The sequence below is a fragment of the Nomascus leucogenys genome, chromosome 5, assembly GCF_006542625.1.
Source record: "Nomascus leucogenys isolate Asia chromosome 5, Asia_NLE_v1, whole genome shotgun sequence".
NCBI lineage: Eukaryota > Metazoa > Chordata > Mammalia > Primates > Hylobatidae > Nomascus > Nomascus leucogenys.
The window spans coordinates 132,772,390-132,797,799 of NC_044385.1; the positions used below are offsets into that span (position 1 = coordinate 132,772,390).

The window sequence follows — 25,410 nt, forward strand, 5'->3', positions numbered from 1 at the left end:
GACAGCTGCTTTGCTTCTATGGACACTAGATCGACTTGGAATTAAGTGTAAGGTAAGAGTACATTTCCCTCCTTTTCCTGAGACAGCTAATTTTGTAGGTAACTATTCTGACTGTGCAATTCAGGTGCCACTAGAGAGATTTTCTGTTGAGGATTATTAGGATTTTACACAATTGCATATTATTTTTGAAATGTGAGCTCGTGGTTTTATGGGGAATAATGAGCTCACGGCTCTTAGCAAAATTAATATTTGTGTTACGTGCGCATCCCGATTTGAAAAGTGGGCACACAGTGTCCATGGGCAGAAGTCTCTGGATTACTGTAATTTTGGGGGAAATAGAGTAAAGGAAGGCAAATTAAAATAACAAACAAAAAAGAAAGAAAAACGAAAGAAAAGAAAAGAAGAAAAGTACGTTGAAGGCACTTTTTCCATAGGAAAAAAATATTTTATTTTTTTAAGAACAAATTCAGTTTGAAACAGATGTGGAATGTGACTTCACGGATTTCATTTTCTGGGGCTAACTGCAATGTGAAACTAAAGCAGATTTAAAACCTATGACAGGCTATTAAAATAAAACAAAGAAAGAAAAAATATTTATAACTCAGGCATAATACTGTGTTACTTACAAACTGGACAACGAAATTTTAAATAAATATTCATGGTACATAATTACGGCACAAATATGCAGCAATTTGGCAACCTTTTATACCATTTTTTCCTCATTACAGTGCAAAGGGGAATGACACTGCCGTTAAACAAGCTGTAGCTAAATACATTGCAAAATTCAGATTTTATACAAAACATCTTGCTTAGACTTTATAAAAAACCAACATTGCTCTATGTACACAATCTGGGTAAGAAAAGCCATTTCTTTCTTGTTTTCATGTGTATTTTTATTAAAAAGGTGAATAAGGCTACTGTAACACCCCAAATCCATAGACAGTAAAATCTGAACCTATTTACAGCATCTTCACTTAAACATGATGGTGCAAAAAATTCCACAGTCGGGTGGCCAGGGACGATCATACAAGCAAGGCATTTACAGTCACTTTCCAAAGCGAAACCAACTTCAAATAAAGGGACAGTTGGTGGATTGTCATATTCTGCACCAGACACAAAACAGACGCACAGAACACTTTTCAATTGGTTGCAGGGAACTCTTTTATCAATTCATCTGATTTTTCACAGTTTAGCATAGAACCAAAACATAGCCAACTGATGATACATACATTTGATTTCATTAAAATCAGACTATTTCCCATTTTTCCCCTTCTCGCCCCTCTCCCCCATCCTAAAAGTAACTTCTGATGGCTTACAAGAAACTCTTGCACGAATGCACAGAAAGGAGAGGTTGGGGTGATGGAAAGAATTACATATGTACTGTGGCTGGTTACCACGGCAACCCTCCACAGAAATATGATATAGATATATATAATATATATTGTAGATATATATTATACATATATGTACACATGTATACCACACACCCACTCACACATACACACACGCACTTTGGACCAACATCATTTCCAGGTTCAGGAAATAGGGGATCATAATTTCTGTGACAACTCATTTTTGCAGGTACTCACTGGAGGTCTGAGAACCTTAAAATGCTGTCGCTACATTTTTTTCCCTTCCAATTCAGAAAGCAAAGTGTTACCATAGTAACAGGACTATGTTAAAGATGTCTATTTTGCATAGCACATAAAAAGTAGGTTTCCTGTTTACTCTTCTTGTTTCCCAGAAGGGAGGGGGTGCGGGGGAGGACAGGAGGAGGGAGCCAGAGCTAAATCATCACCTGAAGCCCCCAGTGTGACCTGCTGGATTCTAGAGAACACTTCAGCCCATAAGGCAAGGGAAAACCCAACGCAGAAAATAAATGCCGGAACATCTTGTCATTGTTAAATATATGATGCAGTCACATCGACTTCCTGCTCTGTGGGGCTCGTACTTCCTAGTCTACGGTTCCATGAGATGCCTTCGGAGGACTTGGTTATTTTTGTATTTGCTCTCATTATTGTTCTTTTTGGAATGATGTTGTTTTTCCCAGAAGTAGCTGTCCAATTTGCTTTTTTAAGCGCTGAGCATTGGGACCACTTAATTGCCACCAATGAATTTCACATCTTCTGGTGTGTACTGTGTGCAACCTTAAAATATATATTAGTAAAAATCTTTCATTTTATATCCCTTGTGTTCTATATACCTATTATAAATATGTCCTATCTTCCTTCTCCCCCTGGACATCATAGTTTATTTCCATCTTAAGGACCCTAAGAGGTTTGCCGTATGTGCTTCACCTTGACACAGAGCACCGGGCGCTGCAGCCTCCATCAGTACCGACCCTGCAGCCCTGGCACCCGGACAGCACCGCATAAACCAAAGTGTCATAAGGCTCAATCGGGAGAGGAAGGGGGAACCTGGGGGGAGGGGGATCTGACCTACCTTTTATAGATGAGAATTCTTTAATAACAACAATGATGATGGAATTACAGCCTGTTTGACCTTTGGCTTTTCAACTTTTAGGTCAGATTTGGCTCTCTGCTATTCTCCTAAATGCTTTCCCTGTGTTTAATAAAATGTGATAAGTATAGCAGCTGAGTCTGCTTAAAAAATCATCCAAAGCAGATCGACTCTCCTACAGCTCGGAGCTGTATATCTTATTGCCAGTACCACAACAGTCCTGCCCGAATATATCATCAGCGGCCTACTTTCTCCCTTCCCTCCAAGCCTGTTCCTTTCCCAACAATACCCGTCTTTGTTCCCCGGAATGAAGAGGGGCTTTTCTTCCTGCACATCGCTAGTTGATAACAGCGAGTGCCTCCCCATGCACTGGAATCCACTGTGTGTGCTGTCGTGTCTCCTACTTGCCTCTTAAATCTCAGCAAAACCAAAGTGCTATGCTACCTAATTGCTTTTTTCTTTTTTCCTTTCCAACTTTCTGTTTCAGAGGCAGCAGCAGTGAGCTGCAATTGCAGCCAGCCCTTTCCCCAGCCCCACTCCCTTCTACGAACTCCTAGCCTTCTTCGCAGACAGCCTAGCATCTGGCTAAAGGGCACCTTGTTAGCAAACACAATTTCTATGAACGGATTACCCATGGACTGAAGCTGTTGTTGCCAACGGCTGGAGGAGGGGACTCCAGACATGAGTGTTCCATTAGTGATGCAGATGTGGAGTGGAGGTCTCAGGTGAGGTGCTGCAGAGCCCTGGGTAACAGAACAAGTGAGACAGTAAGGACTAAACTCTAGAGACCTTTGCACACCTTAACTAGCCCGAGGTCCGTGTGACAAGTCCGGTATGCACTGTGGGGGAAATGCACCCCAGGCGGAAGCCGGCCCTTCCAGGCGTGGCGTCCTGGGGCACCTGCCAGGATGCTCACAACCCTCTCGTCCACAAACCACTGTCTTCCCTTGGCTTCTGCAGAGGCCTGAGTGACCGCAGCACATGGCTTCGAGGAGGAGACGTGGGACGCGGCACAGCAGTCCGAATGGGCGTCTTCTGCACAGTCTTCCAGCTTCCAGGGAGCGTGTGTGTTCACCAAGGCCGAATGCTACAAGACTAGGTAAGCTGTCCAGCGCGACGGGCTCTTCCGAGGAGGAGTGTCCCTCTCCCCCGGTGCTGTGCTTCAGTCAGTTCTCCAGCACGCGGGCTCTCAAACCCTCAAGGGAGGCATCGGGACATTAGGTGTCCTCTGGGAAAGCACAGGTACCACCAGGGTCCCTCTCAGACCTTGTAGTAAATGTTCGCTGGGCTCTGCGGAGGCATCTCCTGGACGATGTACACCGGGTGCCCGTAGTCCCCGCTGACCTTCTCGTAGTGAGGGCAGAAGACGCTGTCCGCAGTCCTGAGCGGGATGATAATGTCACTGGGCTCCGAGCCGTTGTTGTTGCCGCTGCGCTTGGGTGTGGCCAGCGTGCTGAGCGACAGCGTGGTCGTGTGCTGCGGCGAGTGCTTCCTGTGTCTCCTCCGGTACTTCAGCAAGAGGACCACCAGCGTGATGATGATGACGATGAAGATGATGCATCCTGAAGCAATCCCTGCGAATAAGGCCACTTCGGAACCGAGGATGTTGTTCCCGGAATGTCCGGCGCTGTTGCCGTCTGTGCTCGAACCTGCAGACGCAGAGACAGAAAAGGTCAGAGATGGTTACTGCTGTCCCGGTGCTGACGGACTGCTTTTATGACCCTTAAAAATGTGAAGAATAAGCCAGGCTTATTACTAACTAGAAGCTGGACTTTGCCTCGCCAATACCTCGTCTAAGAGCTCAGCGCAAATGGAAATGAGAGGCATCTCCGGGAGGGACTTTCCTACCCTCCCAAGCCACAGGGTTTCCTTTGTATCATTATCCAGCAAGAGCACAGACTGTCGGTGACAGCCAGCCCTTGATCTGGCTTCATCTTCTAACCCGCGTTAGCCAGCCTGGGGCAGCGGCAGGGAAGAAAAAGGGAAGTGGCCAATTCTCCAGGTCAGCGGTGAGCGTTTATGTGGTATTGCTCTTCTGCCACCTTTGAGAAAGCGAGTTTCATGCGAACCTTCAAAGGGCCTGCCTTCTAAAGAAGAGCCCTGCCTCCTGGCAGAACAGAACAGCTCGGCAACGTGGAAGGAGTGAGGGGGCCTGGGAAAATGTTCAGCTCGTAACTCGTCTGTATTATTTGATTTACACTTAAAATATATTTGGAAGGCAGCAGAAACTCTCACACCGAACAGACTGCCAGCCCAAATGTTAAGCACTAAAAAATTGCCTGGCATCATTATATTATCCATTTATCAGTTTGTCACAAGAATTTGACACGTCTTGTCATTGAAAGTTAGAAATAACAACTTCCCTCCTTGACTCTTGGAAAGAGACGGAATATTGCTGCAGATGATAAATTCGCGCAACGACCAACCAAGCACACAACAGATCCCTAATACAAAACTGCTGATGTCTGCTCAACAGCTACTCTCTAAAACCTTCATTAGCATGGTGACAAATACAGAACTATTTGTTCCAAGACTGTTAAGAAAACGAAGGTCAACAACGGACAATTTTATCTGGTATTCTACACTTTTGTCAGGGACCTGTTTAATGTTTTCTTTTACATGGAAAATGTGAAACAAAATAACGATAACCACCTGAAAAAATACTATTATGCAATATTTAAAAATGTTACCATTTAAAATTTAGAAGAGGATCAATTAAACCCTCTGTGGATTAGATATAATTAGAGGAGGGATTAGCACATTAATTACATATACATTAACATCAGCTTTAAGCTGGCGTTGACAACCAGCTTGATAAAATGTCAGCCAATGAAACCTTTGGCCTGACAGAGTAGTTCTAATAACTGGCACTTACAGCTCATGAATTCTACTCCTTTGAATGTATGACTTTCATTGGAATGAGTTATTTTGTTCTTATTGAGTGTAATTAATAATGACTCTCTGACAGCAAAGATTCCTAATCACTGTAACTTCCAGCTAATCCTAACTGGTTAGAAGTCCTTAGACTCTGCCCTACCTTTTAAGATACTACTAAGAATGTGGTACCCACAGACTTCCATACACACAGATCATGCTGTTATACCTGGATTTGGTTTTACAAAGGGACTTGTTGTCGAACTTCTTCCATTTGTACCAGCTTCTAGTTCTGGACGTCTTGTTGGATCTTTATTCCTGGTTGATCCAGCAGAACTTGCATCTATATGAAAAACAAATGATTAATTACAGCACAGACATCTGACAATATCTAGCTTTAGGAGCTGCATATATATTTCAACAGGCATGAATAGCAATGAACATAAGAGTCTTTATGCAAAGTACTGTGAAATACAAGAATGTAATTTTTCTTTTAAAACAAAATGGTTATACTAGTTATTTCAGAGGTTTAGATCGTGAGGCCATCTGTGGAAACTATAGGGATTCTTGCATTTGGCAGGCAAAGCATTGCAGATGACATTTCAATTTAACTGAGCAAGTTGATTGACTACTATACCAATTTTTAATTAGAAGAATAATTATTTCTTTCTGCACAATAGGTTATCTATATTGGAAAAGTCACAATGAACAAAACTCTTCTGTAGTCAAGATTCAGAAATGAGCAAAACTGCACAAGCTTTTAGTTTTCATTCTGGATATTTTGATTTTGAACCAAAGTGTTTTGCTTTTTAAAAAGAAATATCTATCTATCTATCTATCTATCTATCTATCTATCTATCTATGGCAACAGACATTCTACCTTGCTGACCGTAACTCTTAGAGCGATCTCCAATGAAAGCTTAGTATATTGACTTGAGGAAATCTGTCAGTGGCTCAAAGTGCAGAAGGGTTTGCTTTGAAAACTAAAGAGAAGAGCGAATGAAGCTGGGCGTCGGCAACATTAGCACCACACTAGCTGGGGGCTACACCAGGTCACAGTGGCGTCATGAAGCAGCAGATGGTCTTTACCTTGTCCAACTTTCATGAGGATCTTCATGGCTCTTGTCTGGCACACCCCTCCCTCCTGGTTATCCAGGCCCTCCAAAGACCCATTTGATGTAGCTGATTAAAAATAAAATGGACAAAACAAAAAAATAAAGAAAAATCAGGAAATCAATAAGCCAAGTTTACATGAACATGAAATGTCTGAAAACAATTTGAAAAATAAGAATTCACTCTTAGTCGCAAGTTTTCTGAAAGTATGGGGATGCCGAAAGCCAAAAAGAAAAAGAAAAAGAAATAAAGAGAAATGGATATCGGAAACACTGCCGCATGTACGCTATCTGACTCCAAATTTATTTAGGCACTTTCTCCTTCCTTCACAAACGACTGATTTAATGTTAGTCTATAAATAAAAGGGATGGCATCTTTCAAAAAGTCTATGGACTCTTTTGGGGCCAAACTCAGAAGAGCAAAATAGTTAATGCAGCCATTTCCAAACGTGGTAATCATCCCCCCACACCTGCTTCCTCCACTGCAGATTTCCTGCTTCAAGAACAATTAGCTTGACGCTCTGTTTGTCAAGCATCCAAGTTCTGTAAACACTAGACCAGGAGCCTCCCACAACCCTTGTCTTCTTTTTTCAGCCTTACACATGCTTAAGAAGTATACCAGAAATCAGGTCTTCAAAATCTCCCCTTTTTCCTCCATCGTTTTGCAAATCAGAAGAACACACGTGTTATTACTGCCAATGTCAACCTTAGTCAACCTCTTCAACCAAACTACCTGTTGCGGGAAATCTCTGGCTGAATAGAGGGTTCACACACGTGCCCACCACTCATTCTGGGTCCTGTGGCAGCCCTGGAGAGAAAGTGGGGACTTTTACCAGCCACTTGCTGGTGTTCACCAATTGAATTCCCTCTCCACCTCAGCAGTGAGGAGTGGAAGGAAGGAGAGAATCGTTTTACCATTTTCAGCATCTTTTTTTTTTTTTTCAACAGCCTGTGCTCTATTTAAACACATCCTTGCTCTGTCTCTTTAGACCAGCGAGGTCTCTGAATAGCTTTGTAACTCAAGCTGTAAAGAGATAGGCTGCCAGGTACTTTAATGAGAAACAGGCTTTGAATTACAGTTCAAGCTCCAGGAGAGAAAAGAAGGTGGAGAGTGCTAGACATTTTCATTCCCCTAAAGTTCAAGGGGCAAGGAACAAAAGTGTTTCATATACATTTCTGCAATTTAAATCCATTTTCTACCTGATTATCAAAGTCTTGTCTTGTAACACTGTACTTTGCAAGGGAGTGAAAAAAGGATTGATTTTCTGGTAAAAATAAATCCCAAAGGCATTCTTCTAATGGGATTGTTTGTTTTCCAAACAGTAGGTCAGCAAACAAGTTCTATATGCATTTATAGTAGAAATATGCATTCCACTGAAATTATATTAACTACAAAAATAAGGCACTTATTTACTTGTCTTTGTGGTCTTGAATTAACTTTTACTTTCACTGTTTTCCTCAAAACAAAGGCTGCCTCTTCTGTGCATACGTATCACTGTGCTTCTCTGAGTGCTTGCTTAAACTTTGCAGTCTCACAATCACATCTCATTCTTCTGTAACTGTGGATAAATTTTTCCGGGAAACTGAGCAATAATTGCCATAATAAAAATCGTCTTGGAAGGGCAGTAAGAAGCAGACAGTATCTGTTTGTAGATACAAACATTGTAGACCATTAAGAAACTGTTCAGCAGACAGCTTAAAAAAAATACCGGAAAATTTTGTACACTTCTGTGAATCTAAAAAAAGTCTTTTTTTAAAATTATTTAATGGGGCTATTAAAAAAATTTTTTTATTATACTTTAAGTTCTAGGGTACATGTGCACAACGTGCAGGTTTGTTACATATGTATCCATGTGCCATGTTGGTGTGCTGCACCTGTTAACTCGTCATTTACATTAGGTATATCTCCTAATGCTATCCCTCCCGCCTCCCCCCACCCCACGACAGGCCCCGGTGTGTGATTTTTTTCAGTTCTTCATTCTGCTCTTTCCCTTTTCCCTCCTCCAAATATGTGCCTAAATTTTAAAGTATCCTTTCCTCCCAAAGGCTTCAAACTATGAGTTTCTGTGAGCAGACTCTATTTCTGGACCATTTCAGAGCAGTGCTATAATCTTCAATTAATTGTTGAGAATTTTCCTATTTGATTTTTCTAAAAAATTAGGATATGTCTGCATACAGAAAGAAGTGAAAAGCTGATGTCTCTATTTGGCTGATAGTTTAAAATGTTTGGTTTACTTCATTCAAGTGGAATCTCAATGTTTTTAAATTCACATGCACATAAATGAACCTACATGCAAAAGTGCACTCAAACTCAGAGTTAAATGACTTACTTTTTGTTGCTAAAAGTTTCAACACTAAGCTGAAAAATGACAAAATGAGATCTGAAGGGCAGTGCACAGAAAGAAAGGGGAGGAATATACATTTATTTATTTTAATCTTGAGGGGGAAAAGACAATCAAAGATTCAGATCCAAAAGAAAAACAATTAAATGAATATCAGCAAGAGAAAGACAGGCACAGCAGAGCAGAGTTACTTGTAAATAGAATTGAGAACTGCGTCTGCAGGGGAGAAACTACTGATGACTTCTACTTTGTCAAATTGGAAGCACAAGAGGTGCACATTATTGCACTTGTTTTCTTTTAATTTGTAGGTCAGTGCCTTTTCTGAATATCAATGCTTTTGTGCGGAGCTCCCTAGGTTTACCAAAATGGTGTCTTGACAACCACAAATGTAAAATCTCTAGAGTATTAAAATTCGATTGGAATCTATAATTTAACATCCACAGACTATAAGACAGTAAGAGGAAGGCTGTGTTGCATAAGAATGAAACTGCTTTGCACCTTTAAGAGGGAAAACTTTTTATTTCTTGGTTTAAAAAAAAAGTGTGGGGGGAAGAGGGAAACTTTCAAGTCTTAGAGTTGAATAAGGAAAAATCTACGGATGCTGCCTTTGTAGGTTCTTCTGGGGCCACAGGGTACTGCTTGTTTGGGGGAGTGTGCTTGCCGGGTGGTGAGCAAAAGTGGGCTGAACAGTCTGAGCGCAGACAGTTTTTCTGCTATATTCAGGATTTTGCTTCTTTTCCTTTTAAGTCAACCTGTGACTTGCAAAGGTTACTGGAAGATACTGAAAAATTCGCTCCTAATATTAAAATAACATCCCAAATACTTGTTTGCTTATAAAGGGGCATTTAAAATACAGTTACACGTTCCACCAGGAAAGATTTTTGCCATGAGTTAGAAATGATCTAAGGTGCCATGAATAACCCTGTTTTAACCCAGTTAGTACGCTGGTACTAACTGAAACTCCAGGAGATAAACTTTACAAGTATAACATAATTCAAAATGACTTCAGTCTATTTTATACTTGATGTAAGTATAGCTTCCCATAGTGAAAATCACCTTTCTTCTCCCCTGCTACATCCTCATCACGGAGTATAATTCTTATGCTGAGGTTCCAAACCCCCCTCCTTGAACAGTGACACAGCTAAAAAAAAAAAAAAAAAAAAAAAAAAGTCTCCTATCCCAATTATACCTCCTTCCTGGCAGCAAACTCTGAAATAAAACCACAAGATTAATATTCTGATTTTTCCTGCAAGTCACCAAGAAGCTTTGAAAGGCTTAGTGGCTGATTTTGAAAAATAACAAGAAATTGCTAATGCTTGGAAAAAAAAATCTATTTCCATTTCAGGAGACAATTTTGCAATTATTTTCATTGTTCATTTGAATGTACTGGGAATTTTTAACTTAGAGAAAGAGTGAAAATCAATTGGTAGTTCATTATACTTAGTTTTTCTTTGTATCTTTCTATCAGCGTGATCTAATGCAGCCACAATCATAGTATTGCTAAATAGATGAAATCACATTTAATCATTCAGAGATAGAAAAAATAACATTGTTATAACTAAGCTTTTAGTGCCCAGATATTTTTTTCCCTTGGCTCAGGAAAAAGATAGACTTTACAAATTTAAAAATTACCAGAAAAATTTCTCTATCCAGTTGGAAAATAGGTTTCATAAAGATACATGGGCATTTTACAGCCTGCTTTTAAAAGCTTTTGCTTCAGGGGTCTAACTGCATGTAGTAAGCATATAGAAGTCACTACATTGCTCCCCCCAGGGCCTAATTTCCAGTGGGTAGAGATTACTGCTCAGCAAAAAAGTTCCTTAAGTTCACATCGTCTAAAAGTTCTCCAGCACATCTGAAACCACACAGCTGCCATCTGCGGTTTGCCATCTATTTGCACCTATACTTATCTGCAGTTCTTAGTCACTGGGAAGAGTATACTGGTTATCTGAGTAGGAAAAAAAAGAGAACCAGTGAGTAACTGTAAAGCAGACTGGAAGGGCAAGAATATTTCTGGCTGTGCTTTTTAGCCCATCCCCGCGAAGAGGAAGTAGTACTCCATTTTCACATGTCTTCATCTGATGTTCACCGCTCTGCTCCCAGGAGGCTAAGCTCCAGCCCCACATCTTGGCTGTGTTTAGTCCACCACATTGCTAAGCGTGTGCTAATCAGATGGACAATCAAACTTCTGGATTTATACCGATATATGGGTCTCACTGGCACAGAGATTTGAAACGGGGAAGCACAAAAAAATCCTACAGAATAATGATATCACAGTCCTTATGGAAAGAATGAAGCACCAGGAAATATAAATACTATGGAGGGTATTTCAAATTATTTAAAAATGTAGCATATTTGCATGGGGCCAGGATGGAGGAGAGGGCAGATGGACACTTGAAAGCAAGTATTTGTATCAACTCTGTTGAAGAAGTCCACCAGAGAGGCATAGTAAGCATCCAGGGTCATGAAAACCAGAGTCGTCGGAATAAAAACGTTGCCCTTACATACAGCGGCACTGGACACAACTCGCTCTCACGTAACCATGAAACAAGTAGCATTTTATGAACATTCCCTGTCAATATCTATGGGAACTATTCTTTTCCAGCATATTCTCACATGCTAGCCTTGCTAATTTGGACTTCTTAGGCGAGTCTTCCTACACATCAGTTTCCTTAAGCTCGATACAGACTTCTGAATATCGGAAGACTGTTATCTTGGCAAACTGAGGAACTAAAAAAGGCATAATCCAGTAACAACATGGAAAGCAAAGCCGTGACTTTAAAATAAACACAAAGACAACAACATACCAAACTATATTACTGTTTTCTTCTACCACAGGGCTATCAAATCTGAGTGTCAAAAAAAAAAAAAAGAAGAAGAAGAAGGTAAGTTGAAAAATAAGAAGGCTGATAAAAAAATAATTAATGTGAATATACAACCTAGGAAACTAAGATTTATCTATTTAACACCCTGACATCAATTCAAACTATGTACTCTAGAAACAAGAATTCAATTTCTGAAACTCAAATTAACGTAGTTGAATGCCTTGAGTTTCACAGTTATCTTTTAAGATGCTAACTTAGAATAAAAGTTCTAAACATGGAAATGATAATGTTCACTGAATGCCAAAAATAAATGACTGTTTCTTTAAAGTTAATAAAATCTTCTGAAACAGAAACATCTATTTAATTTGCCAAAAGGTAAAAGAGAATTTCATTCATTTTTTTTTCCAGCTTCTTCCTTTTATGTGTTTTTCACTGTGGCTTTAAAATGAGAAAAATGAGAAATATAATCATGACTTTCCAAGGGCCTCATTATTCTTGTTTATCTTAATATATTTTAAAAATTCAGCATTACTTCAAATCACATAGTACTTCATCCTATAATACCAAATTTGCCTTATCTTAGAGCAAAAGTGTTATGGTATACTTCCCCTAAATGGCCTCACTTGAAGAAAGAAAAATACAGAAGAATTTATTTTCTTTTTTTTTTTTTTTTTTTGAGACAAGAGTCTCGCTCTGTCACCCAGGCTGGACTGCAGTGGTGTGATCTTGGCTCACTGCAAGCTCCACCTCCCGGGTTCACGCCATTCTCCTGCCTCAGCCTCCCGAGTAGCTGGGACTACAGGAGCCCGCCACCACGCCTGGCTCATTTTTTGTATTTTTAGTAGAGACGGGGTTTCACAGTGTTAGTCAGTTTGGTCTCGATCTCCTGACCTCGTGATCCGCCTGCCTCGGCCTCCCAAAGTGCTGGGATTACAGGCGTGCCTGGCCCAGAAGAATTTAGTTTCAAGAAGAAATTTATACTTAGCAAAGTTAATTTAAACAAAACAAGCCCTCTACTTGATGAGACGGTTCTCACTGACATTTGATTAACTCTTATTTTGCATACAGGAAGCCACAGCTAAAACACTGTATAAACTATCAGTGATGTAGGATGTGTGAGTTTTTCACCCGTGAAAATATTGTTCAATATGATAGGAAGAATCACTTGAATTAATACCACATTGCTATGGTTGTGTTTTGAAAATTTAAAGCAGTAAATCATGCATTAAGAAGTAATAACTGGCTTAGCTTCAGTGACTTTTCTATCCAACACAATTAATTAGTTTTCTGCACTAAACAGAGTAATTTGGAAAAAGTAGATTCTAAAATTGAGTCACACTTTAGACCTCCCCTCCTGTTTGCCAGCATTGAAATATGACTGAAGTTGTTATCAAGTACAAATGGATGCTTTTAAAGAAAATGGTACAGTTTTATTTCCTTAATTTCAAATATTCATGATGAACAATAATAGGACATTCTACCCAGAGCTCAGAAATAAGATTGTTAAAAATGGAACAACTTTGAAGCAGTTTGGGAAGTTGCTTTTGTTTGTATGTGCACTTAAAAGGTTTTGATGACATATATTACTTAATTACTTCTACTTGGGAAGAGAAAGGACACCAGGATACAGAACCGAGTTTACAGGTGCCATCATGCTATGTGAGGCTTGGACACTGAGGGAGAAGGTCAATCTACTGAGAGAACAGTCACAAAATAAAGCAATAAACACCACATCTAGAACAGAAGAAATTCTATCACAGCTTTCACATAAAGCCTTTTAATCATTAAAAACCGTATGAATGTCAAATAGCAATCAGTGAAGACATTCAGGGCCATAGTTATCTCTGACAATACAGACCTGGAAAGCTACTGGCTACAGACACTCAAGAGTGAAAAGACGGAAGAGCAGAAAGCAGTGATGGCAGGTGCACATGTGTGCGTGTCTACATGTGTGTGCGTGCAAGCACATGTACACATAGGGGGTAAAGATCAAGAAAACATACCATCCAGGCTCAGTGATATACACTGATGCTTTTCTGAGAAAGACCAGACAGTACTGGCAATAAACTTCACCTCCCCCAACCCCCGACTTTTTTGTTTGTTTGTTTTGCTAGAGACATGTTTAACCACGTAAGATTATTTATGGAGTTGTTTATTTTATTTCCCCTCAAAATATTGTTTGGAACACCTTGGTGTCTTGATTTTTAATAAATTCTGTTGAGGACAAACATCACTTTCTAAGTCTAAGATCTTATTGTTAAAAGTTATCACGATTTATGCAGGTGGAATCTCTCAGTTAAGAAAAAAAATTTAATTTCAAAATAAAAAACAAAACAAAAAAAAGGCCTTTCTTCTAGTATAATTTAAGGGACTGTTTCTTATTGCCACAGTAATTCAGAAAAACTTAGTCTAGTGGGAATATGAGAGTCAATGGTAACAGAATAAGTAACTTCACATAGAAGAGCCAGCCTTAGACACACCTGAATATGGGTTCTGAGCTAGGGAATCCGGGAGTGGCTAACGTGGAGAGTCATTCCTCGTCTATGAGGAACAGCTGAGCCCTCGGCCCATCCTGTGGAACATGAGCCGTACAGAGACTCGAGGTCCTAAGTTCTGGAGTAAATGAAGGTTGCCAGGTGGAAGTCATTAGCTGGATGGTGTTAGGTGAAAACGCTATAGATAAATTACATGCCGTTTGCAAGCAGTTGCAGTTTTCCTGCCCGCCTCACTGCCACAGGGCCATGCGGGTATCTTGTCCAGCCCAGTGCCACTGGACTCTCTCTCTCCTGTATATAAGCCCCCAATAAAAACCCCATGTCTTGAAAAAAAAAAAAGTCAGTCTTAATATGCTTAATATGGGCCAAAATCTACTAAGATAGAGGAATTGTGTTTTAAAAATAGGTGGCCAGATGAGCACTTCAATAGTAATGACTAAGCTCATATTTTTAAAGAAAAGAATCATGTAAGATAAGAGTTCTAAAGATAAAACATAATTCCCTATTGTCTATATTAGCTATACTTAAGCATCAGATTTTTTAAAATGAAACTTCCCAGGGAAGGGAGAGTGATAATATCTAATGAAAATATTCTGAACCATGAAGAAGCATGTGTTTGAGTGAATTATTTCCAGCACATAATCCAGTGCCTGCTCTCAAGATTTTGACAGTCTCAATCATTAAACTATCATTGCCAAGATGCGAAAAGGTCTAGCTGGGAAAGGGTCAGAGTAAAAAGTTCATGGTGGGGAGGGTGCACATCCCACAACCCTCTAGCTCTTTCTACTGTCACTAATTGCATGCAATGATATTAATGACCCAGTAATTGCAAGACGAGTGGCACTGAAGTGGAAAACATCCATCGGAGGCAGAGTTCATCTCTAGGCGGTGGGACTTCACCAGCGACCGAATTAATGTCTGCTGACAGTTTAGAATATAACACTGCAGAGGAGAAAACGCGCCCCTCTCATGGCATCACAGCTTAGATGGACGTGTTGTCTGCTTTGACCATTTAGAGACCAGTAGTAACCCCAATAAGGTGCCCCTATCTAAATTTGCCCTACACATCAACCTTATTCCATCCAGGGGACATGTTCTGTCCTCTAAGAATCCAGAGCAATTTCCCACGTTTGTGCCAATAAAAGAATAACTTCATCTCCTGTTTAACATCAGGAACAACAAAACGGGCTACTTCACCAATGCAAAAAGCCACTTGCAAAGCAGAACTGTCACCCAGCCTGGCTCCCCTGTAATGAGATCAATTACACTCCAGCTTGAGGGTCTGCCAATCCATCAGTCCGTCTATCCAGCCAGCCAGCTAACAAAACTGTTGCACTTGTACTTGGCTAAGGAAATTTGAAGTCTCATACCACCTCTACTTGTATGTTTGAGAGATTTTTATTTTTAATAACTATATTATGTAGCAACTTTCTACTGAGGGGCTCAAAGTACTTGCTAACACAAAAACACAAAATAGTATAAACTTATTGAAAAAATGGAATTAAGAGTATGTCTAAAAAGAAAAAGAAAATTCATAAGAGCTAACAAATTGCCATTATAACCACCTTTTCCCAGTGGCTTTCCTTTCGTAGTACCCTGTAGGATTTTCTTAGTTCAACTTTGGGGGCAGATGATTGCAAGCTGGTTATATGTTACACAATATATGACGAAGCGTCAGTACCAAAATGTCTGATACAAACATACAGTCCATCCTTTACAGTTCATGAGCTTCTCTGCTGTTGCTATGTATGCAACATGTGTATACGTATACGCTGCTGTCTCTACATATGTGTTATGTATGCATGCATACTATCTTTACTATTGCTACATGTGCACTTAGATGTTGGACCCAGGAGGCACTGTTGTAAACTAACAATGCCGGCCTAAGGGTCCAGCGGCCCTGGATTGAGTTTTGTTTCTGACATTTGATGGCCAACTGAATTGTACTAAGCTACTCACACTCTCTAAGTTTCAGCTTTCTCACAGTGATAAAAGTTGCTCTAAGACCTGTGTTTCTAGACTTCAAAGTGAGACAAGAGTATGTGAAGGCCACAATACTTCCCTAAGTGATCCGACACCCAGCCTGAGATTTTGAAACTTCAGGAACAAATGTGACTCTTAAGAACTATACAAATAAGTTAAAGTAATATTTGTTTATCTGGTCTGTGTGTCTTGGCTATTTTCATGTGTTTTATTTTGCTTTAAAGTTTTATCTTCTTGGTGAATGTTTGAAGGTTATTAAGAAAGAAGCCTGTCCTCTTTCATTCTTATACGAGGTCTCTAGCACTGTCCAATTATTTATAAACCCCAGTGAACCTTTACAAAGCCATAAATAAGGTGCTAAAGATACCAAGATACATTTTATGAAATAATGAAGGCAGTTTTGTTCTGAGCAATTCCTAAATAATTCTTGCTGTCATGATGGCTTAGGTGATGTCATTTAATGTGAACAGAGTCTCCGTCCACAACAGCTTTTTCTTCTTACACACTGAGCCATATGGGACAGACATCCCCATGGTCATGACTCCCATCATACCTGAGAGCCAGAAGTTTCTCAGTGCAATCTCAAGTTAAGCAGAAGCTGAGACTTTAATCCTTAAGTGTAAAGAATTTATCTGTATTCATATTAAATTCAGTAAGGAGTCTCACTGACACACACTGGGAAAACCTTTAATACAGCCAGAAAAGGAGTTCACATGATGTTAAGAAATAACAGAAACAATGCTTCTAATTATCAGACTAATGGACTGATCTACTTTCCCAGCTAGCATCAGTGATAACGCAACCCTGACACATTTTCTTCTCTGGAAGACGATTTATACCACATTAGGATGCTACTAAAATTATCAATAAAGATACACTTTTCATTGTGTAACAGGGAACTGAGAAAAAGTCCTGGCAAGGCTGGTGACATGGAAACTGGGAAAAATGATTATACGTATCTGAAGACTCCTCCCCTGTCTGTCTCTTTTGGGTCTTACAAAGGATCTGCTAACAAGCTTGGGCAATTCCATGAACAAAAAGATACATAAATGCATGTTTCTTGGTAAAGGAAGCTCAAGGACAAAAGAGCTTTTATAACACTCGAAGAAGACAAAGAGAGAAGATCTTATAATTAAGTTATGCAGTATTACTGAAACATGTAAACTCTCTGGAGTTCCATTTTATAGATGGACCAAATCAGCCAAGCTTTTGGGGCCCATCCTCTCCAGCCTGCAGCCGAGCACAGGTCTGCCTCCAGCCTGGAGCCTCATACTTCCTCCCCTGCTCCAGTTAACTCTTAGTTGTATGTATTTGGTGTCAAAGGTGGAAGTAATAAGCATTTTATATATCCCACCGCATCTGGATTCCCATCAACCCTGTGAAGCAGGTGCTGTCATTATCCCCACTTTACAGAAGAAGAGACTGAGGCAGAGAGGGGTTAAGTTACTTGTCAAAGGACACTCAGGAACTCAGGTCTTCTAGACCCCAGACTCTCAACCTAAGATGTTGATCTGTTTCTCTTGGACGGGGGGAGGGTGGTGGTGGTGCTGTATCCCCCAATATCCCAAACGCACAGTATCTGGCAAGATTCTGATGAATATCGTATTACAAAGATGACAGCTGTAGGTTAAAAATAAAAATGAGTTTAAATGCTTGAACTCAGCCATTATGTGCAAGGTATCAAACATAAATCCTCACCCCTCAATCAGAGGACCCAAATGACAGGCTGATGTTGCTGTATCACCAAATGGGATTACATTTAATGATGGAAATGTGGCTTTTGCTACATTTATCGTACATAAATAATTCATCAAATAAAGCACATAATCGCTTTATACAGCCCACACATTATTCTATATTCTAAAAGAAATCTATATGTTAAAAGGACATTTGAAAGCTCCGTTAACTATCTTGCTAAAGAACAGTGCATTCAGTACGTTTCAGTGCTACTTGCCAAACCTACATCCCAGAAATAAGTAAAGCAAAGGCAGAGAAGAAAACAAATATATGCTCAACAACATAAGCAATAGACTCTAAAGTTCTTCTGTTTTGATTCTTTAAGAATATTGCTTCATTATATTTGTGTAAGCATTTTACTTTATTTTGTGATTTTGCTTAGAAGTGGAGTACATGTCTAAAAAATAGCAAAGCTGTTTGTGAAGCTTTCCAATTTTACATGCTATTAAAAAAAAAAAGCTATAGACAACTGGACCAATGAGGGCCCTAAGAAATGGCAGCTTCTCCAGACTCGTTCAGTGTTTCTTAAGGAAGACTTTGCCACGGTATGGAGAGTGAGGGAGGCCTCCAAGAGGATGCCATGAACACCACAGGGTGGATCTCACAGAACAATCTTTGATCAAACAGTCCTTAGAAAAGATGACTTATGGACTATGCTACAAGATGTGTCTTAGCTATGGATTTGCAGCAAAATAATGCAAAAGCCATATGAAGCTAAATTGGGAGGTGCTTCATTAATACGGTTTTCTTTGTCTAACAGCTCTGCTATAGCTACTGTTCACTTGAAAAGTATGAACACAATGGCATTCATTTTTCATCCATCTCTGACTCACATGATTTTGGTAGTGTGACGAAAACCTCTTTGTGGGTTATTTTGCAAGGTTTTATGCGAAGGTAGAATAACCAGCCCACAGAACCTTCATAAGGACAGCTGTTGCAAAGGGCCAACACACCAAACCTGCTGACTCATTCAGCTCTGGGTGTCGCCTCTGAAAAGAGGCGCAGAAAGTGCTGCAAAGAAAACTCTATGGATAAAGGCTACGAACACAAGAAGGCTTTCCCAGTATCAACTGGAGCATTTAGTAAGTCTAAGACACAGCTTCCCTTGAAAATGGGCAATTTCAGAACAGTTATTTTATGAACATTAAAAAAAACTTTAAAGACAATAATAAACTAACTATAGGTTAGGTAAATTAGCTACTCTGTTTTTAAGGCAATTAAAGATCGGAGCATAATAAAGGAAAGGTCTCCTCAGATCACATGGTCATAATATCTCCATCTTTGCATCACTTGAAGATTAGGAGATCTCATTATGCAAATTAGGCCCAGGGCTAATTACTGAAATAGGTCACTTGAAAAAGTCAATTCTGAACAAGAATAAAAACCCATACACAAATGCTCCTTGACTTAGGTGGGGCTATGTCTTGATACTTGATAAGCACAAGGTAAGCTGAAAATATCATTAAATTGAAAATACATTTAATACTCCAATAAACCCATCAGAAAGTTGAAAAATTTAAGTGGAACTATTGTAAGTAGGTGATCATTCGTATATAATTTTGCCACAAGTTAAAAAGCAAATAAGCATCTATGAGAAGAACGCATGAGGACGCATATCAGTTTGCCACATATCTCCTAAGGGCATTTAGTGAATACTTAGTGTTGTTTAAAAATACAGTTCAAATTAAAAATTCATATTCACGTCTGAAACTCACAAGTGTGATGACTATATTTTAAAGCAGGTAACACCACAGATCAAATTACATGTTTTTAAAGAATTTACAGAGGATCCTGTCCATTTGAAACCACACTAACAAGTGACCCTATATTGGATTTGTATGCCCAGCCCTAAGGTGGCTTGAAACTGGAGGAGACCGCCATCATTAGCCAGAACAATGACAATACTAAAAGTGTTTTTTAGAGAAATAAATTAAAGTTTAAAGAAAGAAAACTGACTTTCTCATTAAGCTTAGGAAGCAGGACTAGCAAGTAGGACTCTAGGTTCCTGGATTAATTCTTCTGAAATGCTGTTCACGTAGGGTACTCCCCAATGCAAGTCAGTCCCTCTGGACTGCTCCTCACTGGGGGAAAGTCAAGCACTCCTCCAAAGCATCAGATCTCTTTTTCCTCTCCATGGAAAGAAACCAGCACACAATAACATATCTATTATAACACTGCTCGTTCTGAAGGCGCTTACCAACTAGACACTCAGATTTGGGGTTAAACCCATGTAGAATTTATTAAAGCTGAACTCAAATGCCAATATTATTTACTGTCTCAAAGTGAACCAACAATTTGAAGTGTTAAAAATATACATGTAAATTTTAATACTTTCTGTCGTGCTACCTAGCACTATTTATAAATGTACTGATATAAAAATTACTAACTTCAAACACTTTCCTTCTCAAAAAAGCCAGTACAGAGCTTGACTGTGTGTGTGTGTGTGTGTGTGTGTGCATTTGTCTGATATGCGAAGTAGTGACTTTTTAAAATTCATTCATTGTTTTGGTGTCTTGGAACTTATGCAGAAGCAATACAAAGTCAATATTAATTTCTAAAACTATTTTAACATTTGTTCTCTGCATTTCCCATTTCCTTTCTAGGGAAACTTGTAGATCAATGGGCTTTGCTGTAGGGTGGGTGAGAAATTGGCTTCTAAATTTTCCCAAGTATCTGAAACGCCTTCCTCTGCCTACGCCATCGTGGAAGTCTTTCAACTCTGCTGAAAGTCTCAACTGGACTTCCTGGCAAACTTCTGAGCCCTGCGTCCTTCACCCAGCCCTTGTGACAGTCCCGCAAAGCAACATTCAAATAGCCTCTCGTAGTTTCAAACTTGAGACCCTCAATTCTATATTCAGAAAGATTCATTTATCCCAGGCTACCACATGCTTTTGCATGGTAAATCATAACTCTAAGGAGAGCTCTGATGGCCACAGTAGCTCAGTAACTGCAATGAACCTGTTAGTGTGGTAGGAAGAGTTTCCAAAAAAAGAAAATAATAGATGACATTATTGTGTAGATTAATATTATAATTATAAATTAAACTGCTTCTAAATACAAATCTCTCATGTATTAATAAAAAGCAATTATTAAATGCTCACTACATTAAGCAAAGAGATGTTGGTAAACATTTCTTTATTTGCATATCTTGCATATTATTTCACACCAAAGGTTAAACTCTTAATGTTTACTAAAATTCCACTTGCGCCCAGTGGGAACTTAGAATTTGCAAAGCATGCTTCAAGAAGTCATAAGCTAAAGTAAGAAGAGAGACTCCGGGTCTGCTGGCATATCAGTGGACTTGGGCTCCATCCACGCACTAGGGACATGCGTTCACTGCCCTAGGGCATCTCATCTCCAGTGCGTCCACTCTTCCCGTACCACTACCTTCTTTCTCCCACCCCACCCAGGGGCATTAACCTTCTTAATAAATGCATCTGATCAGTTTCAGTTCCCTGTAAATGTCATGCTTAACAGAAGCTTTCGCTGAAAAAGTCTTACTTTCAAAGTCTTTACTAAGGCCAGGCGCGGTGGCTTATGCCTGGAATCCCAGTACTTTGGGAGGCCAAGGCGGGAGGATCACGAGGTCAAGAGATCCAGACGATCCTGGCCAACATGGTGAAACCCCATCTTGCCTAAAAATACAAAAATTAGCACACGCCTATAGTCCCAGCTACTTGGGAGGCTGAGGCAGGAGAATCACTTGAACCCAGGAGGCGGAGGCTGCAGTGAGCCGAGATCATGCCACTGCACTCCAGCCTACGAAAGAGAGAGACTCCGTCTCAAAAAAAAAAAAATAATAATAATAATAATAAAGTCTTTACTAATATAAATACATTGTTAGGCTTCCAAAAGCTTAAAGTTTCCATTTATTTTACCTGGTAACTATTTTACATTTTCAAAGATTTCCCTATTATTCTGCATACTTGGCCACCCCATCTACCTGTTTCATTTCAGAATGCTTTTATTTCATAATAATTATTCCTTACTAAGTACATACTCTACCACTTTATTTTTTCTTGTTGTTGTTGTCACTAATTCTTGGTAAGCTACTCTATGTATCAAGTTTTATTTAAAAATAGGTTTTCATTCTGTGCTTTAAAGTGTAGCTCTTGAGCTGGGTGCAGTGGCACATGCCTGTAGTCCCAGCTACTTGGAGGCTGAGGTGGGAACATCACTTGAGCCCTGGAGTTCAAGGCTACGGTAAGCTGTGATCACGCCACTGCACGCCAGCCTCGGCAACAAAGCTAGATCCTGTCTCTAAAAAAATAAAATAACAGTAAAGTGCAGCTCATAGGTTGAGATGCAAGAGTTTCAGTTTGATCACCAAGAGTCTCCTACCTAAAGTTTTAGAGTCCACCTTGGGGCAAATAACAAACCAGTGGTAGACAGCAGTTCCCTAATAAAGTGAAGTCTGTAGTAACCAAGCCACTGGAAAATTCAACCCAATTATAATTTTAAACCAAAGAAATTAAGAAAAAAGACTTCATTGCTTGAATGTGAACAGCTGTCTGAGTCACCTAGGCTTTAACAACACCTGGGGCCCTGGGAATGAGGCTGACGAGAGATCTGCACATAGTAGGCGTGGGCTCCAAATGTGCCCATCAGCTGACTTCACGCCCTCACGAGTTAGCCTCAGATATGACCCAAAGGATATGTGCCATCTCTTCCTGAAACAGGGTGTCAAATTATATATATGTATGCAAAAAAGAGTAATTCACTGAGCAAACCAAGTTTTGTCTTTTTCTTCTGAATCTGGTTTTAATGTAACCTGTCATCCCCGTTTTTCTGATTTATGAGCTCCATCTTCTCTAGATTGATAACTTCTTGAGGAAAACATGCTATTTTACCACCTTTCACTGCTGAATCCCTAGCCCTTAAGCACAGTCTCTGGCACAGAATAAATACGAAATGAATGAGTGAATGAATGGATGGATGGGTGAAGAGAAAAGGCAATGCACAAGATTTACCTAGCAAAATCCACCAATGGTCCTTAAAAATGGTTTTGTCAGTAGAGATGCTGAATATATTCATATAATACATTTATTTCAATACTATTAAGAATTCTAGTGTTTTTTTCTCTTTGGGTATGTATACTTAATGAATACTGGTAGCACAGGGTCCCAAATTCAATGAAGTTTTCTTTGAAAAAAAAAGGGGGGGGGGACAATTTTTCAGCAAAGATTCTCATCAAATTATTTGCCACAATAATTTTAAGGAAACAAAAAATTGATACAAACCTATATAGCTTATCTTAATTTCTATAAAATAAATGAATAAAATTATACTTACATATAATGTAATAATCTTTGTTCTTCTGAAATTCTAGACCCCAGAGGTTAGGGCTGAATTCTTGGAACTTGATGGTGAATTTGATATCTTGGTCTGGTTTGGCACAGTTGAGGAGAGGGGTATTTTCCTTCTTAATAGTGCATCTGTCTGCTTGGTCTTTATCAACCATATAAACTTTATAATATTCATACTGGCCAACAGTTTTAGAGTCCACTTTGGGGCAAATAATATCCAATTTGTCTCCTATCTGTGGGTATAGTACCAGTCCTTGTCCAGGTAGAAATCTAAAAGCATAAGAAAAAAAAGCCATTGAGTTGATAAAAATTAACAGTATTAATGATAGTTACAAGATAGCCAGGCAATGCCGATAATCCCAAACTATACATTTTCAGATTCATGCTTTTATTTATCAAAAGTCTCTTACTTCAGATCAATATGGGATGAATGTACTTTGGAATTAAGCTTTAAAAGAAAAAGGAAAGACAGAGAGAAACCACTTCCCTTACTCTAAGCCATAGGATCAGGCTACCTGCTGACATTTCTTTACCACCCCCTTGCTCGTAATATTTCAATACTCCTTTGTGTAACTTTACAGTAACTTTTCCTCCACGGTGAGTCAGATCTCCCACATGTTTGTTATTTTTTAACCATTGGCAGCTTTAGTTTATTGGGCATGCCACAGAGAGAGCTCATCAATTGGAGGGAACAGTGGATCCACTAATACTTTGTTGTCTTGTTAGTTTCCATGTGCTGTTGATGTTAATTAACAGACAAGTTTCATCAAGACTGTTTCAAATTACTTATCATAATTAGCCAGTCACTGATCAAACAATGGGTTTTTTATTACACTGAACAAAAGAAATGTCTTACAAACGCATAAAAGATAACCAGAAATAATTAGTTGTGGTATTGATTCAGCTGCAAAATGAAGAGTCCTCTACTTGCAAGGACAACAACTACTGTCCCTGCTCTACAAATCTTTTTTTCCTTCCCTTAAGATGTATTTGCTCCAATTAATTCTCAGAAGCAAATCTTTAGAACTAAGACTACTGATACAATATCCCCTTAATGCTTATAGCTAAAAGCCTCCCTCCTCCCTTTCCTCTTTCTTGGGAGCCATGTTCCTGAATGATCTTTAATGGGGAGTTTCTCTGAAAAACTGAAACAAGAACTTCCTAATGAACATCCTTCTACAAGTGCTAACACTAACAACACACTTAGAAATCCCAGCTCGTTCGTAAGCAGCCAAGCCTGCAGGCTCATTAAAATATTAAAGCCTGAGAACAAAGAACCGCCTCTGAATCCTTCCAATCCAACCCTTTCTTTAACCAGAGACGCCCACCAGCCATGATGACTACAGGGTCATAATTCACTAAGAGATAAAGCAAGGATGATAGGGCACCCCCAATTTCAAACCCATACCAAGGGAATAGTTTATGATTTATGCTAATGAATGGTATTAATTTTCTGAAAAGTGCCTGAGTGTGGTTACAAAGCAGCACAAAACATAACAGAAATCATATTTTGGATTCATATTAAAAACCCGTACTCTTTATTGGCAGGAAAAATGTATGTGGCTGTTACCTCTTTCTTGGGAATGTGGTACTGTACAACCCCCAAAAGGAAGGATGGTCCCCTTTTTTTTAACTGAACTCCTTTAGCAAGGACATATGACATTCATTCATTCAAAAAAACTTTCTGTGAAACAGAACTCAAAATGAATTTTTATAACAATGATATATTGAAAACAACCATGTGTGTACTGTTGAAGAATTCTCTAGAACTTTTGACAAATGCAGATCACAGTGGAAGCCTCTCTGTGGTATCCCCTCAACCCTGTGAATGGCAATGTATTCTCTCTAGACAATTTCATCTTCTTTATGGACAAAACACAATTCAGTTTCTCAAGTAACAGACTGAATCAGAATGTTTGTGGATGAGGCTAATTTCTTTATCTCCCCCAGCCCCTCCAACACACACACAGTAATTCTGATGTGCTGCTGAGGTTAAAAACCTCAGGCAAGATGCCGGGCTGCAAGTACAAACTAAATTTCATAAACATTAAATTGATCATCTTCCTGACATTTCCTTTTTCTGCCGTTTTATTCCTTGACCTTTTTAGGACATCTTTAAGGTTTACAAACACCAAGAGTCAATTCCTGCCTAGGGTTTCTCATACCACTCCAAACCTTTTCTATCCTTAATCTGCTCCTTTTGTAGCCTGCACAGACAGCACTATATAAGAGTTAGCTACTATTAGGGGAAGTATTCCTGAATTACAAGCCCTGGG

General features: G+C 39.4%; 1 protein-coding gene across 3 annotated transcripts in view; it reads right to left on the reverse strand.

Annotated features, from left to right (window-relative positions):
• Nucleotides 1-423: 423 nt before the first annotated feature.
• Nucleotides 424-25,410, reverse strand: part of EFNB2 (ephrin B2) — a 45,840-nt gene continuing 20,853 nt past the window's right edge. Inside the window, exons 2-5 of one of the 3 annotated variants that reach the window (XM_030813673.1) lie at nt 23,121-23,404; nt 6,424-6,516; nt 5,564-5,677; nt 424-4,109 (exon numbers count right to left, since the gene is read on the reverse strand). In XM_030813673.1, the coding sequence (XP_030669533.1) occupies nt 3,721-4,109; nt 5,564-5,677; nt 6,424-6,516; nt 23,121-23,404 (880 nt within the window). In that variant the 3' untranslated portion in view covers nt 424-3,720. Of the gene's footprint in view, nt 4,110-5,563; nt 5,678-6,423; nt 6,517-16,701; nt 17,712-23,120; nt 23,405-25,410 lie in introns of those variants that run through there. The other 2 variants (XM_030813674.1, XM_030813675.1) reach the window with 2 other exon arrangements.